A 13,948-nucleotide genomic window follows, 5' to 3' on the forward strand; every position below is an offset into this window, starting at 1 on the left:
CTTTGGCCCAGGGCCTGGAGTGACAGACCAAGGGAGAATGGCTTCAAAGGCTGAAGAGGACAGGGTTACAGGGGATATTGGGAAGCAATTCTTGGTTCCAAGGGTAGTGAGGCCCTGGCACAGGTTGCCCACAAACCTGTGGTTACTCCATTACTGGAAGTGTTCAAGACCAGGTAACGCAAAGCTTGGAGCAACCTGGAATATTGGAAGCTCTCCCCGTCCATGGCAGGGGGTGGAAAGGGATGATCTTTCAGGTCCCTTCCAACACTAAACACTGCAGAGGTGATTCAGTGAAAGAAGAATTCTGCTCCCGCAAGACTGCACTAGTACTGGTGCATGCACACACCAGTTCCTGTGCCCATCCCAAAGATTTCCCTGCTGACCCCACAGCCCGCTGCCGCTGTGCCTTGGGTGTCACAAGAGGTGTTGCGTGGGGACAACGGTGACATTGATTGCAACAGCCCCAGGAGGCACCTCAGCCTCTGGCCCTGCAGCAGGGAGGGACCAGGGGCAGCCCCAGCACCCCACAGCCATGGGGCACTCCCGGGTTGGCCCAGGGCTCTTGTGCCAGCAGCCATTGAGGTTTGTCCCACCCACTGGAAACGGGGCAAAAGCAGCCAGTTTGGGGCACAGGGATATTCCCTGATCTGGAATCCTGCCCACAGGTGATTCCAGCTTGGTTTCTTACACACCATTTCTGCCTTGGTGTGCTCTGAACTTACACCTTTCTCAGGTAGGTCACTGGGGAGTCACTTCTGGGCCACCAAGACACTTCCCTGCCCTGCTGATTCTTCCTGGGCCCGTGTTGCACAGGAATGCGGAGTGGTCTGGCTGGGAATCCTGGGAATAATCTGGAGCAGAGGATGGATACTTGCCAGCTGAGCTGGGAAGACTTTCCTGCCTTCAGGGGATTCTGCAGGGTGTTTGGGCAGCAAGCTTTGGGCTCTGTGGTGGGGTGAAGTGCATTGGAGAAGACTTCATTTGGCTTGGCCTCTCCAGGCACAAAGGTTCCCCTAAATCCTTGACCCTGCTTTGGTTCTTGGTGTGTTCCCGCTGCAGCCCCGAGAAGAGCCAGGACAGACATCAGCCATGAGGATCCTCTACCTGCTCTTCCCCTTGTTCCTCCTGCTGGCCCACAGTGCTGCAGGTGAGAGGGACAGAGGGGAGATGGCTCAGGTGTGAACCCCCATCAGAGGGCTTTTCAGCTCCTGGTAAGGGACCACATTCTCAGAACATTTGGGAGGGATTTGCTGTGGGGAAGGTCTGGGTTGCTGAGGATCCAGCGCAGCAACTCCTCTAGCTCCTGCTGGTCTTTCCCTCTGTCTTTCCCCACATGCTCACATTGCTGTAGAAAAAATGAACTCTGACTGGAGAGTTTAAGATGTTGGGTTGGGTGCTCAGTTCCTGTACAATACTGGGACTCAGAGCCAGCAGCAGCTGCTCTGGAACCAGACACCTTTTTGACATTTATGCCACACTCACTTTGTCCTCTTTCTTTTTGAGCAGGATCCTCCTTGGGTCCAACAACCAAGGAACAATGTGAGCAAGAAAATGGACACTGCTCATTTCTGAAATGCTATTTCCCCTATGGCATTGTGGGAAAATGTTCCAGGTTCTTCTTTTGCTGCAAAGAGTAAGTTTTGGAATTACAAAAGCTGCAGTCATGGCAAACGGTGTTTAAAAGCCCCTAAGGAGTAGCTAAAGGCTCAGAGCCGCTGAAGACTCAGGGCAGAGCTGAGGGGAGGGAAGGTGCTTGGAGCTGTCCTGAGTGGGGCTGCAGCAGCCACTGCTCAGCCAGGGCCTCCCCACTCTCCTCCAGTCCCAGGGGGCTCATTCAGGCAAAGGACTCACCAAAGCCACCAAAGAGGGAAACATTCCCTGTCCTTGGGCAGCACCGAGGACATGATCCAGGTCTTGCTGCATCTGCACAGACCTGGAGCCAGGGCTGCCAGCACTGAGATACCCCAGGCCCAACCTGTCTGCACTAAGGACTGCACCTCAGCTCCCCTGAGCCTGACTCTGCTGCACCTCACCCTGGGCATTGCAGGGCAGCGGAGAGAGTGGCAGGGAATGTTACACCTGGTGATGTGCTTGTATACTTTCTTTTTGCAGAATGTGGGGTTAAGACCTTGAAAGTCCCAAGCAGGACTTGCCCCTCGCTTCTGGCTCCTGAAAATGACCTCCTGATGTCCCCTCCCGTCGCTGCCGGTGCCGTGCCCAGCTGGGCTGACAGCAGCAGTGGCAGCTGCTCCTGCTGGCTGCTGCTGGGCTGGAGCCCTGTGGTGCCAGCCCCGCTGTCTTTGGGGCAGGGGCTGCTTTTCCTGGCTTGAATAAAGACGAGCACTTGGGCATTGCAGGGCTGGGCCGCGTGTGCGTGTCCTGCTGCTGGAGGGCTGCTGTGCCTCTGCCTCTGGGGCTGGCCCTGCCTTGGTGGCAGCAGAAGGCCCTGGGGATGGTGCTGGGGCTGAGCAGCGCGTGTGTCCCTGGGGATGCTCCTGCCTGGCCCTGCTTTGGGGACGCTGAGCCCGGCAGTGCCTGCTGGGCCAGCCTGGGTGGGGTGTGTGTGGTGGAGCTGACTGCAGATGATCCCTCTGGGGGAACAGAATCCTTATCCTGCTGTTTATAGGCCCAGGTACCATTCTTTTCTCCTGACCCTTCTCCCATGCCATGAAGGACATGCACTGGGAACTGTGGACATAGTGGCAAAGCCTCCTCTCTAAAACATCCTCAGCTTTGTTACACAGTCCCAGCTCCAGTCCCAGCTGCAAAAGCTGCAGCAGGAGCCATTCCTTAAGGGATGTGCTGTGGGGGATGCCATGGAGTACAGCCTAGAAATACAGAGAGCTCAGAGGTGATTCTTGAGTTTGACAGGGAGAAAATAATTACCTGAACCAAAAGGTTTGCTTTGTCTTTCACCTGCATTATGTCTATATAGAATACTCACTATCCAGTGCACAGCTTTGCTGTAGCATCACTTAAATCCTCCCATCATTCTGTACATTCATATCAATTCATGATTCTTCTTCCCGCTGCTGCCTGCAGCATCAGGAGCGGAGCGCAGAGGCCAGACTGGCGGCGCCGGTAGCCCAAAAGTTCCTTTTTCCTAGTTCTCCCTCTGCACCACAGAAAATGAGGTTTTGGTTTCCTCTTCTGACACCTCTGACAAGGACTCTCAACCCAGCGATTTGTGTCATCCTGCCTTGTGTAAGGACTCTGTGGTGCTGTGGTTTGCTGGACACATCCAGGGACACAGGGACACATGCAGGGACACAGGAACACAGACCCTGCTCCTTGGAAACCAGCACTGACCTGCTCCTCTGGCACAGAGTGGAACCTTTTCAGATTCCCTGCAAAAAAACCCTCCCAGTTAACCCACCATCAAAAATGGGTGCAGGTGGTGCCTCTGCTTCTGCTGAGCATGCAGAATCCCCCTCCCTTATTTTGTATGATTGTCACCATGTAACTGTGAATTCATATCTCCAAGTTTTGAAGCAGAAAAGATCGAGATGCCAGATTCCACTGCCAAATCCCCAGCACCTCAGCTCCGACTGGGGGGACCACATGGCTCTGCCAAGCACCTGGAGAGGAAGCTGCCAAATTGGACACATGGCACACACACTCCTGCTGGGCAAGGACTGTCACTTCTCCCAGTGGTATGGCTGGCATCAACCTCACTGGATTCACAAGTGATGGCTGCATCCAGCTTGTATTTCTTCACCTTGGTTGGCACTGGAAGGAGGCACAGTTTTGTTGGATCACCTGGTTTACAGAATGTGACATCTATCCTGGTGTTGCCAGGAGAGGCACTCAAGAGAATCCTGCTTATCCCCCTGACATGGCAGGTGCACATACCTGTTGTCTAATAAGATGTTCTTGCAGTCCTCAAAGTGGTTTTCTTCATTCTGTGAGTTTTATCACATCACACACCGGTTCTTCAGAGGGGAAGAGACATAGGAAAAGGACAGGAGAACAGGGAATGGTTTCAATCAAACTGGGGGCAGGGTGAGGCAGGATGTTGGGAAGAAATCCTTCCCTGTGAGGGTGGACAGGCCCTGGCACAGGGTGCCCAGAGAAAATGTCGTTGTGCATCACTGCAACTGTCCAAGGCCAGGTTGGATGGGATTTGGAGCAACCTGGGTTAGTGGAAGCTGTCCCTGCAAATGTCAGGGGGTGGAAAGAGATGAACTTTCAGGTCTCTTCCAACCCAAAAGATTGCAGAGATGATTCTGTGAAAGAAGAATTCTGCTCCACCAGGACTGGATTGGCGCCTGTGCCTGCACCACCTGTTCCTGTGCCCATCCCAAAGATTTCCCTGCTGGCCCCCCAGCCCGCTGCCGCTGTGCCTTGGGTGTCACAAGAGGTGTTGCGTGGGGACAACGGTGACATTGATTGCAACAGCCCCAGGAGGGACCTCAGCCTCTGGCCCTGCAGCAGGGAGGGACCAGGGGCAGCCCCAGCACCCCACAGCCATGGGGCACTCCCGGGTTGGCCCAGGGCTCTTGTGCCAGCAGCCATTTAGGTTTGTCCCACCCACTGGAAACGGGGCAAAACCGGCCTGTTTGGGGCACAGGGACACTCCTTGATCTGGACTCTTCCCACAGGTGATTCCAGATTGGTTTCTTACACACCATTTCTGCCTTGGTGTGCTCTGAACTTACACCTTTCTCAGGTAGGTCACTGGGGAGTCACTTCTGTGCCACCAAGACACTTCCCTGCCCTCCTGATTCTTCCTGGGCCCGTGCTGCACAGGAATGCAAAGTGGGCTGGCTGGGAATCCTGGGAATAATCTGGAGCAGAGGATGGACACTTGCCAGCTGAGCTGGGAAGACTTTCCAGCCTTCAGGGGATTCTGCCGGGTGTTTGGGCAGCAAGCTTTGGGCTCTGTGGTGGGGTGAAGTGCATTGGAGAAGACTTCATTTGGCTTGGCCTCTCCAGGCACAAAGGTTCCCCTAAATCCTTGACCCTGCTTTGGTTCTTGGTGTGTTCCCTCTGCAGCCCCGAGAAGAGCCAGGACAGACATCAGCCATGAGGATCCTCTACCTGCTCTTCCCCTTGTTCCTCCTGCTGGCCCACAGTGCTGCAGGTGAGAGGGACAGAGGGGAGATGGCTCAGGTGTGAACCCCCATCAGAGGGCTTTTCAGCTCCTGGAAAGCAACCACAGTTCTCAGAACATTTGGGAGGGATTTGCTGTGAGGAAGGTCTGGGTTGCTGAGGATCCAGCACAGCAACTCCTCTGGGTCCTGCTGGTCTTTCCCTCTGTCTTTCCCCACATGCTCACATTGCTCTAGAAAAAATGAACTCTGACTGGAGAGTTTAAGATGTTGGGTTGGGTGCTCAGTTCCCGTACAAGACTGGGACTCAGAGCCAGCAGCAGCTGCTCTGGAACCAGACACCTTTTTGACATTTATGCCACACTCACTTTGTCCTCTTTCTTTTTGAGCAGGATCCTCTTTGCGTCCAAAGAGCAAGAAACAATGTGAGCGAGAAAAGGGATACTGCTCATTTTTTAATTGCTCTTTCCCCTTTATCGCCGCAGGAAGTTGTTCCAGATTTCAATTGTGCTGCAAAAAGTAAGTTTTGGAATTAAAAAACCTGAAGTCATGGCAGAGGGTGTTTAAAGGCCCCTAAGGAGTAGCTAAAGGCTCAGAGCCCCTGAAGACTCAGGGCAGAGCTGAGGGGAGGGAAGGGAAAGGTTCCGGGAGCTGTCCTGAGTGGGGCTGAAGCAGCCTCAGGTCCATCCTGTCTGCACTAAGGACTGCACCTCAGCTCTCCTGAGCCTGACCCTGCTGCACCTCACCCTGGGCACTGCAGGGCAGCAGAGAGAGTGGCAGGGAATGTTACACCTGGTGATGTGCTTGTATATTTTCTTTTTGCAGAATGTGGGGCTAATACCTTGAAAGTCCCAAGCAGGACTTGCCCCTCGCTTCTGGCTGCTGGACCCATCTGCTGATGTCCCCATCTGCTGATGTCCCCATCTGCTGATGTCCCCTCCCGTCGCTGCCGGTGCCGTGCCCAGCTGGGCTGACAGCAGCAGTGGCAGCTGCTCCTGCTGGCTGCTGCTGGGCTGGAGCCCTGTGGTGCCAGCCCCGCTGTCTTTGGGGCAGGGGCTGCTTTTCCTGGCTTGAATAAAGACGAGCACTTGGGCATTGCAGGGCTGGGCCGTGTGTGCGTGTCCTGCTGCTGGAGGGCTGCTGTGCCTCTGCCTCTGGGGCTGGCCCTGCCTTGGTGGCAGCAGAAGGCCCTGGGGATGGTGCTGGGGCTGAGCAGCGCGTGTGTCCCTGGGGATGCTCCTGCCTGGCCCTGCTTTGGGGACGCTGAGCACAGCAGTGCCTGCTGGGCCAGCCTGGGTGGGGTGTCTGTGGTGGAGCTGACTGCAGATGCCGCCGTTGGGGGAACAGGATCCTTATCCTGCTGTTTATAGGCCCAGGTACCATTCTTTTCTCCTGACCCTACTCCCATGCCATGAAGGACATGCACTGGGAACTGTGGACATAGTGGCAAAGCCTCCTCTCTAAAACATCTTCAGCTTTGTTACACAGTCCCAGCTCCAGTCCCAGCTGCAAAAGCTGCCGCAGGAGTCATCATTTAAAGGGATGTGCTGTGGGGGATGCCATGGAGGACAGCCTAGAAATACAGGGAGCTCAGAGGTGATTCTTGAGCTTGACTGGGAGAAAATAATTACCTGAGCCAAAAGGATTGGGGTTTTTTTCACCTGCATTATGTCTACATGGAATACTGATTATCCCTACTACAGTTTCTCTGTAGCATCATTTAAATCCTCCATCTTTCCATGCATTCAAGTCAATTCATGATCATTTTTCCTGCTGCTCCTTGCAACTTCCAGAGGGGAAGAGCACAGATGACAGGCTGGAGGCACTGGTAGCCCAAAAGTTCCTTTTCCCATTTCTCCTTCTGGAGCACAGAAAATGAGGTTTTGGTTTCCTCTTCTGACACCTCTGACAAGGACTCTCAACCCAGTGCTTTGTGTCATCCTGCCTTGTGTAAGGACCCTGTGGTGCTGTGGTTTGCTGGACACATCCAGGGACACAGGGACACATGCAGGGACAACAGGAACACAGACCCTGCTCCTTGGAAACCAGCACTGACCTGCTCCTCTGGCACAGAGTGGAACCTTTTCAGATTCCCTGTAAAAAACCCCTCCCAGTTAACCCACCATCAAAAATGGGTGCAGGTGGTGCCTCTGCTTCTGCTGAGCATGCAGAATCCCCCTCCCTTATTTTGTATGATTGTCACCATGTAACTGTGAATTCATATCTCCAAGTTTTGAAGCAGAAAAGATCGAGATGCCAGATTCCACTGCCAAATCCCCAGCACCTCAGCTCCGACTGGGGGGACCACATGGCTCTGCCAAGCACCTGGAGAGGAAGCTGCCAAATTGGACACATGGCACACACCCTCCAGCCGGGCAAGGACTGTCACTTCTCCCAGTGGCATGGCTGGCATCAACCTCACTGGATTCACAAGTGATGGCTGCATCCAGCTTGTATTTCTTCACCTTGGTTGGCACTGGAAGGAGGCACAGTTTTGTTGGATCACCTGGTTTAAAGAATGTGACATCTATCCTGGTGTTGCCAGGAGAGGCACTAGAGAGAATCCTGCTTATCCCCCTGACATGGCAGGTGCACAGACCTGTTGTCTAATAAGATGTTCTTGCAGTCCTCAAAGTGGTTTTCTTCATTCTGTGAGTTTTTCACATCACACACCGGTTCGTCAATCAGAGGGGAAGAAACATAGGAAACGGACAGGAGAACAGGGAATGGTTTCAATCAAACTGGGGGCAGGGTGAGGCAGGATGTTGGGAAGAAATCCTTCCCTGTGAGGGTGGACAGGCCCTGGCACAGGGTGCCCAGAGAAAATGTCGTTGTGCATCACTGCAACTGTCCAAGGCCAGGTTGGATGGGATTTGGAGCAACCTGGGATAGTGGAAGCTGTCCCTGCCAATGTCGGGGGGTGGAAAGAGATGAACTTTCAGGTCTCTTCCAACCCAAAAGTTTGCAGAGATGATTCTGTGAAAGAAGAATTCTGCTCCACCAGGACTGGATTGGTGCCTGTGCCTGCATCACCAGTTCCTGTGCCCATCCCAAAGATTTCCCTGCTGGCCCCCCAGCCCGCTGCCGCTGTGCCTTGGGTGTCACAAGAGGTGTTGCGTGGGGACAACGGTGACATTGATTGCAACAGCCCCAGGAGGCACCTCAGCCTCTGGCCCTGCAGCAGGGAGGGACCAGGGCCAGCCCCAGCACCCCACAGCCATGGGGCACTCCCGGGTTGGCCCAGGGCTCTTGTGCCAGCAGCCATTGAGGTTTGTCCCACCCCCTGGAAACGGGGCAAAACCGGCCAGTTTGGGGCACAGGGACACTCCCTGATTTGGACTCTTCCCACAGCTGATTCCAGCTTTGTTTCTTACACACCATTTCTGCCTTGGTGTGCTCTGAACTTACACCTTTCTCAGGTAGGTCACTGGGGAGTCACTTCTGTGCCACCAAGACACTTCCCTGCCCTGCTGATTCTTCCTGGGCCCGTGCTGCACAGGAATGCAAAGTGGGCTGGCTGGGAATCCTGGGAATAATCTGGAGCAGAGGATGGATACTTGCCAGCTGAGCTGGGAAGACTTTCCTGCCTTCAGGGCATTCTGCCGGGTGTTTGGGCAGCAAGCTTTGGGCTCTGTGGTGGGGTGAAGTGCATTGGAGAAGACTTCATTTGGCTTGGCCTCTCCAGGCACAAAGATTCCCCTAAATCCTTGACACTGCTTTGGTTCTTGGTGTGTTCCCTCTGCAGCCCGAGAAGAGCCAGGACAGACATCAGCCATGAGGATCCTCTACCTGCTCTTCCCCTTGTTCCTCCTGCTGGCCCACAGTGCTGCAGGTGAGAGGGACAGAGGGGAGATGGCTCAGGTGTGAACCCCCATCAGAGGGCTTTTCAGCTCCTGGTAAGGGACAACAATACTCAGAACATTTGGGAGGGATTTGCTGTGAGGAAGGTCTGGGTTGCTGAGGATCCAGCACAGCAACTCCTCTGGGTCCTGCTGGTCTTTCCCTCTGTCTTTCCCCACATGCTCACATTGCTGTAGAAAAAATGAACTCTGACTGGAGAGTTTAAGATGTTGGGTTGGGTGCTCAGTTCCTGTACAAGACTGGGACTCAGAGCCAGCAGCAGCTGCTCTGGAACCAGACACCTTTTTGACATTTATGCCACACTCACTTTGTCCTCTTTCTTTTTGAGCAGGATCCTCGTTGCGTCCAAAAAACAAAAAACAATGTGAGCGAGAAAAGGGATACTGCGCATTTTTTTATTGCTCTTTCCCCTATATCGCCTCAGGAAATTGTTCCAGATTTAAATTGTGCTGCAAAAGGTAAGTTTTGAACTGCATAAAGCTGCTATCATGGCAGAAAGTTTTTAAAGGCCCCTGAGTACCTGAAGGCTCAGTGCCCCTGAGGACTCAGGGCAGAGCTGAGGGGAGTGGAGGGAAGGTTTTTGGAGCAGTCCTGAGTGGGGCTGCAGCAGCCACAGGTCAGCCAGGCCCTCCCAACTCTCCTCCAGTCCCAGGGAGCTCATTTAGACTCTGCAGAGGAGCCACTAAAGCCGCCAAAGAGGGAAACATTCCCTGTCCTTTGGCAGCACCGAGGATATGATTCAGGTCTTGCTGCATCTGCACAGACCTGGAGCCAGGGCTGCCAGCACTGAGATACCCCAGGCCCAACCTGTCTGCACTAAGGACTGCACCTCAGCTCCCCTGAGCCTGACTCTGCTGCAACTCACCCTGGGCATTGCAGGGCAGCGGAGAGAGTGGCAGGGAATGTTACACCTGGTGATGTGCTTGTATATTTTCTTTTTTCAGAGTGAGGGGTTAAGACCTTGAAAGTCCCAAGCAGCACATGACCCTCACTTCTGGCCGCTGGACTCATCTTCTGATGTCCGAAACTGCTGATGTCCCAATCTGCTCATGTCCCCATCTGCTGATGACCCCATCCGCTGATGTCCCCATCTGCTGATGTCCCCATCTGCTGATGTCCCCTCCCGTCGCTGCCGGTGCCGTGCCCAGCTGGGCTGACAGCAGCAGTGGCAGCTGCTCCTGCTGGCTGCTGCTGGGCTGGAGCCCTGTGGTGCCAGCCCCGCTGTCTTTGGGGCAGGGGCTGCTTTTCCCGGCTTGAATAAAGACGAGCACTTGGGCATTGCAGGGCTGGGCCGTGTGTGCGTGTCCTGCTGCTGGAGGGCTGCTGTACCTCTGCCTCTGGGGCTGGCCCTGCCTTGGTGGCAGCAGAAGGCCCTGGGGATGGTGCTGGGGCTGAGCAGCGCGTGTGTCCCTGGGGATGCTCCTGCCTGGCCCTGCTTTGGGGACGCTGAGCCCGGCAGTGCCTGCTGGGCCAGCCTGGGTGGGGTGTGTGTGCTGGAGCTGACTGCAGATGATCCCTCAGGGGGAACAGAATCCTTATCCTGCTGTTTATAGGCCCAGATACCATTCTTTTCTCCTGACCCTACTCCCATGCCATGAAGGACATGCACTGGGAACTGTGGACATAGTGGCAAAGCCTCCTCTCTAAAACATCTTCAGCTTTGTTACACAGTCCCAGCTCCAGTCCCAGCTGCAAAAGCTGCAGCAGGAGCCATTCCTTAAGGGATGTGCTGTGGGGGATGCCATGGAGGACAGCCTAGAAATACAGAGGGCTCAGAGGTGATTCTTGAGCTTGACTGGGAGAAAATATTTACCTGAACCAAAAGGTTTGCTTTGTCTTTCACCTGCATTATGTCTATATAGAATACTGACTATCCCCACTGCAGTTTCACTCTAGCATCACTTAAATCCTCCATCTTTCCATACATTCAAATCAATTCATGATCATTTTTCCTGCTGCTCCTTGCAGCTTCCAGAGGGGAAGAGCACAGATGACAGGCTGGAGGCACTGGTAGCCCAAAAGTTCCTTTTCCTATTTCTCCCTCTGCAGCACAGAAAATGAGGTTTTGGTTTCCTCTTCTGACACCTCTGACAAGGACTCCCAACCCAGCGCTTTGTGTCATCCTGCCTTGTGTAAGGACCCTGTGGTGCTGTGGTTTGCTGGACACATCCAGGGACACAGGGACACATGCAGGGACACAGGAACACAGACCCTGCTCCTTGGAAACCAGCACTGACCTGCTCCTCTGGCACAGAGTGGAACCTTTTCAGATTCCCTGCAAAAAAACCCTCCCAGTTAACTCACCATCACAAATGGGTGCAGGTGGTGCCTCTGCTTCTGCTGAGCATGCAGAATCCTCCTCCCTTAATTTGTATGATTGTCACCATGTAACTGTGAATTCATATCTCCAAGTTTTGAAGCAGAAAAGATCGAGATGCCAGATTCCACTGCCAAATCCCCAGCACCTCAGCTCCGACTGGGGGGACCACATGGCTCTGCCAAGCACCTGGAGAGGAAGCTGCCAAATTGGACACATGGCACACACACTCCTGCCTGGCAAGGACTGTCACTTCTCCCAGTGGCATGGCTGGCATCAACCTCACTGGATTCACAAGTGATGGCTGCATCCAGCTTGTATTTCTTCACCTTGGTTGGCACTGGAAGGAGGCACAGTTTTGTTGGATCACCTGGTTTACAGAATGTGACATCTATCCTGGTGTTGCCAGGAGAGGCACTTGAGAGAATCCTGCTTATCCCCCTGACATGGCAGGTGCACATACCTGTTGTCTAATAAGATGTTCTTGCAGTCCTCAAAGTGGTTTTCTTCATTCTATGAGTTTTTCACATCACACACAGGTTCTTCAATCAGAGGGGAAGAAACATAGGAAAAGGACAGGAGAACAGGGAATGGTTTCAATCAAACAGGGGGCAGGGTGAGGCAGGATGTTGGGAAGAAATCCTTCCCTGTGAGGGTGGACAGGCCCTGGCACAGGGTGCTCAGAGAAGATGTCGTTGTGCATCACTGCAACTGTCCAAGGCCAGGTTGGATGGGATTTGGAGCAACCTGGGATAGTGGAAGCTGTCCCTGCAAATGTCAGGGGGTGGAAAGAGATGAACTTTCAGGTCTCTTCCAACCCAAAAGATTGCAGAGATGATTCAGTGAAAGAAGAATTCTGCAACACGAGGACTGTATTGGTGCCTGTGCCTGCATCACCAGTTCCTGTGCCCATCCCAAAGATTTCCCTGCTGGCCCCACAGCCCGTTGCCGCTGTGCCTTGGGTGTCACAAGAGGTGTTGCGTGGGGACAACGGTAACATTGATTGCAACAGCCCCAGGAGGCACCTCAGCCTCTGGCCCTGCAGCAGGGAGGGACCAGGGGCAGCCCCAGCACCCCACAGCCATGGGGCACTCCCGGGTTGGCCCAGAGCTCTTGTGCCAGCAGCCATTGAGATTTGTCCCACCCCCTGGAAACGGGGCAAAACCAGCCTGTTTGGGGCTCACGGATACTCCCTGATTTGGACTCTTCCCACAGGTGATTCCAGATTGGTCTCTTACACACCATTTCTGCCTTGGTGTGCTCTGAACTTACACCTTTCTCAGGTAGGTCACTGGGGAGTCACTTCTGGGCCACCAAGACACTTCCCTGCCCTCCTGATTCTTCCTGGGCCTGTGCTGCACAGGAATGCAGAGTGGGCTGGCTGGGAATCCTGGGAATAATCTGGAGCAGAGGATGGATACTTGCCAGCTGAGCTGGGAAGACTTTCCTGCCTTCAGGGGATTCTGCCGGGTGTTTGGGCAGCAAGCTTTGGGCTCTGTGGTGGGGTGAAGTGCATTGGAGAAGACTTCATTTGGCTTGGCCTCTCCAGGCACAAAGATTCCCCTAAATCCTTGACCCTGCTTTGGTTCTTGGTGTGTTCCCTCTGCAGCCCGAGAAGAGCCAGGACAGACATCAGCCATGAGGATCCTCTACCTGCTCTTCCCCTTGTTCCTCCTGCTGGCCCACAGTGCTGCAGGTGAGAGGGACAGAGGGGAGATGGCTCAGGTGTGAACCCCCATCAGAGGGCTTTTCAGCTCCTGGAAAGGGACCACAATACTCAGAACATTTGGGAGGGATTTGCTGTGGGGAAGGTCTGGGCTGCTGAGGATCTAGCACAGCAACTCCTCTGGGTCCTGCTGGTCTTTCCCTCTGTCTTTCCCCACATGCTCATATTGCTGTAGAAAAAATGAACTCTGACTGGAGAGTTTAAGATGTTGGGTTGGGTGCTCAGTTCCCGTACAAGACTGGGACTCAGAGCCAGCAGCAGCTGCTCTGGAACCAGACACCTTTTTGACATTTATGCCACACTCACTTTGTCCTCTTTCTTTTTGAGCAGGATTCTCCTTGGGTCCAACAACCAAGAAACAATGTGAGCGAGAAAAGGGATACTGCTCAGTTTTTAATTGCCGTTTTCCCTATATCATCGCAGGAAGATGTTCCACATTTCACTTCTGCTGCAAAAAGTAAGTTTTGGAATTACAAATGCTGCAGTCATGGCAGAGGGTGTTTAAACGCCCCTAAGGAGTAGCTAAAGGCTCAGAGCCCCTGAAGACTCAAGGCAGAGCTGAGAGGAGGGAAGGGAAAGGTTCTTGGAGCTGTCCTGAGTGGGGCTGAAGCAGCCCCAGGTCCATCCTGTCTGCACTAAGGACTGCACCTCAGCTCCCCTGAGCCTGACTCTGCTGCACCTCACCCTGGGCATTGCAGGGCAGTGGAGAGAGTGGCAGGCAATGTTACACCTGGTGATGAGCTTGTATATTTTCTTTTTGCAGAATGTGGGGCTAATACCTTGAAAGTCCCAAGCAGGACTTGACCCCCGCTTCTGGCCACTGGACCCATCTTCTGATGTCCGAAACTGCTGATGTCCCCATCTGCTGATGTCCCCATCTGCTGATGTCCCCTCCCGTCGCTGCCGGTGCCGTGCCCAGCTGGGCTGACAGCAGCAGTGGCAGCTGCTCCTGCTGGCTGCTGCTGGGCTGGAGCCCTGTGGTGCCAGCCCCGC

General features: G+C 54.1%; 3 protein-coding genes across 6 annotated transcripts; all 3 read left to right on the forward strand.

Moving 5' to 3' along the window:
• The first annotated feature begins 591 nt into the window (after positions 1-591).
• On the forward strand, positions 592-2,356 carry LOC146767767 (ostricacin-2-like). Of its 2 annotated transcripts, XM_085574405.1 has the most exons (4): positions 592-733; positions 1,060-1,147; positions 1,507-1,633; positions 2,113-2,356. In XM_085574405.1, the coding sequence occupies exons 2-4, from the start codon at positions 1,090-1,092 to the stop codon at positions 2,123-2,125; spliced, it is 198 nt and encodes a 65-aa protein (XP_085430531.1). In that variant the 5' UTR covers positions 592-733; positions 1,060-1,089; the 3' UTR covers positions 2,126-2,356. The 2 variants fall into 2 exon arrangements, with proteins under 2 accessions (XP_085430531.1, XP_085430532.1); XM_085574406.1 differs by lacking the exon at positions 2,113-2,356 and having other exon boundaries at positions 1,507-1,637.
• On the forward strand, positions 619-10,195 carry LOC146767768 (ostricacin-2-like). 3 transcript variants are annotated; one of them, XM_085574403.1, is made up of 4 exons: positions 619-733; positions 8,797-8,883; positions 9,244-9,370; positions 9,857-10,195. In XM_085574403.1, the coding sequence occupies exons 2-4, from the start codon at positions 8,826-8,828 to the stop codon at positions 9,867-9,869; spliced, it is 198 nt and encodes a 65-aa protein (XP_085430529.1). In that variant the 5' UTR covers positions 619-733; positions 8,797-8,825; the 3' UTR covers positions 9,870-10,195. The 3 variants fall into 3 exon arrangements, with proteins under 3 accessions (XP_085430529.1, XP_085430530.1, XP_085430528.1); XM_085574402.1 differs by lacking the exon at positions 619-733 and adding an exon at positions 8,265-8,470; XM_085574404.1 differs by lacking the exons at positions 619-733; positions 9,857-10,195 and adding an exon at positions 8,249-8,470 and having other exon boundaries at positions 9,244-9,374.
• On the forward strand, positions 4,526-5,574 carry LOC146767769 (ostricacin-2-like). Its single transcript, XM_085574408.1, has 3 exons — positions 4,526-4,669; positions 4,996-5,083; positions 5,444-5,574. Exons 2-3 carry the CDS (start codon positions 5,026-5,028, stop codon positions 5,572-5,574), a joined length of 189 nt encoding a protein of 62 aa, XP_085430534.1. The 5' UTR covers positions 4,526-4,669; positions 4,996-5,025.
• Positions 10,196-13,948: the final 3,753 nt, after the last annotated feature.

The sequence above is a fragment of the Lonchura striata genome, chromosome 3 (genome assembly GCF_050655825.1).
Source record: "Lonchura striata isolate lonStrDom1 chromosome 3, ASM5065582v1, whole genome shotgun sequence".
NCBI classification, from domain to species: Eukaryota; Metazoa; Chordata; class Aves; order Passeriformes; family Estrildidae; genus Lonchura; species Lonchura striata.

Coding starts and splice junctions, on each gene's coding strand:
- LOC146767767 (XM_085574405.1), top strand. CDS start 1,090: ATGAGGATCCTCTACCTGCTCTTCCCCTTGTTCCTCCTGCTGGCCCAC. Junction 1,148..1,506: donor GCTGGCCCACAGTGCTGCAG/GTGAGAGGGACA, acceptor CTTTTTGAGCAG/GATCCTCCTTGGGTCCAACA.
- LOC146767769 (XM_085574408.1), top strand. CDS start 5,026: ATGAGGATCCTCTACCTGCTCTTCCCCTTGTTCCTCCTGCTGGCCCAC. Junction 5,084..5,443: donor GCTGGCCCACAGTGCTGCAG/GTGAGAGGGACA, acceptor CTTTTTGAGCAG/GATCCTCTTTGCGTCCAAAG.
- LOC146767768 (XM_085574403.1), top strand. CDS start 8,826: ATGAGGATCCTCTACCTGCTCTTCCCCTTGTTCCTCCTGCTGGCCCAC. Junction 8,884..9,243: donor GCTGGCCCACAGTGCTGCAG/GTGAGAGGGACA, acceptor CTTTTTGAGCAG/GATCCTCGTTGCGTCCAAAA.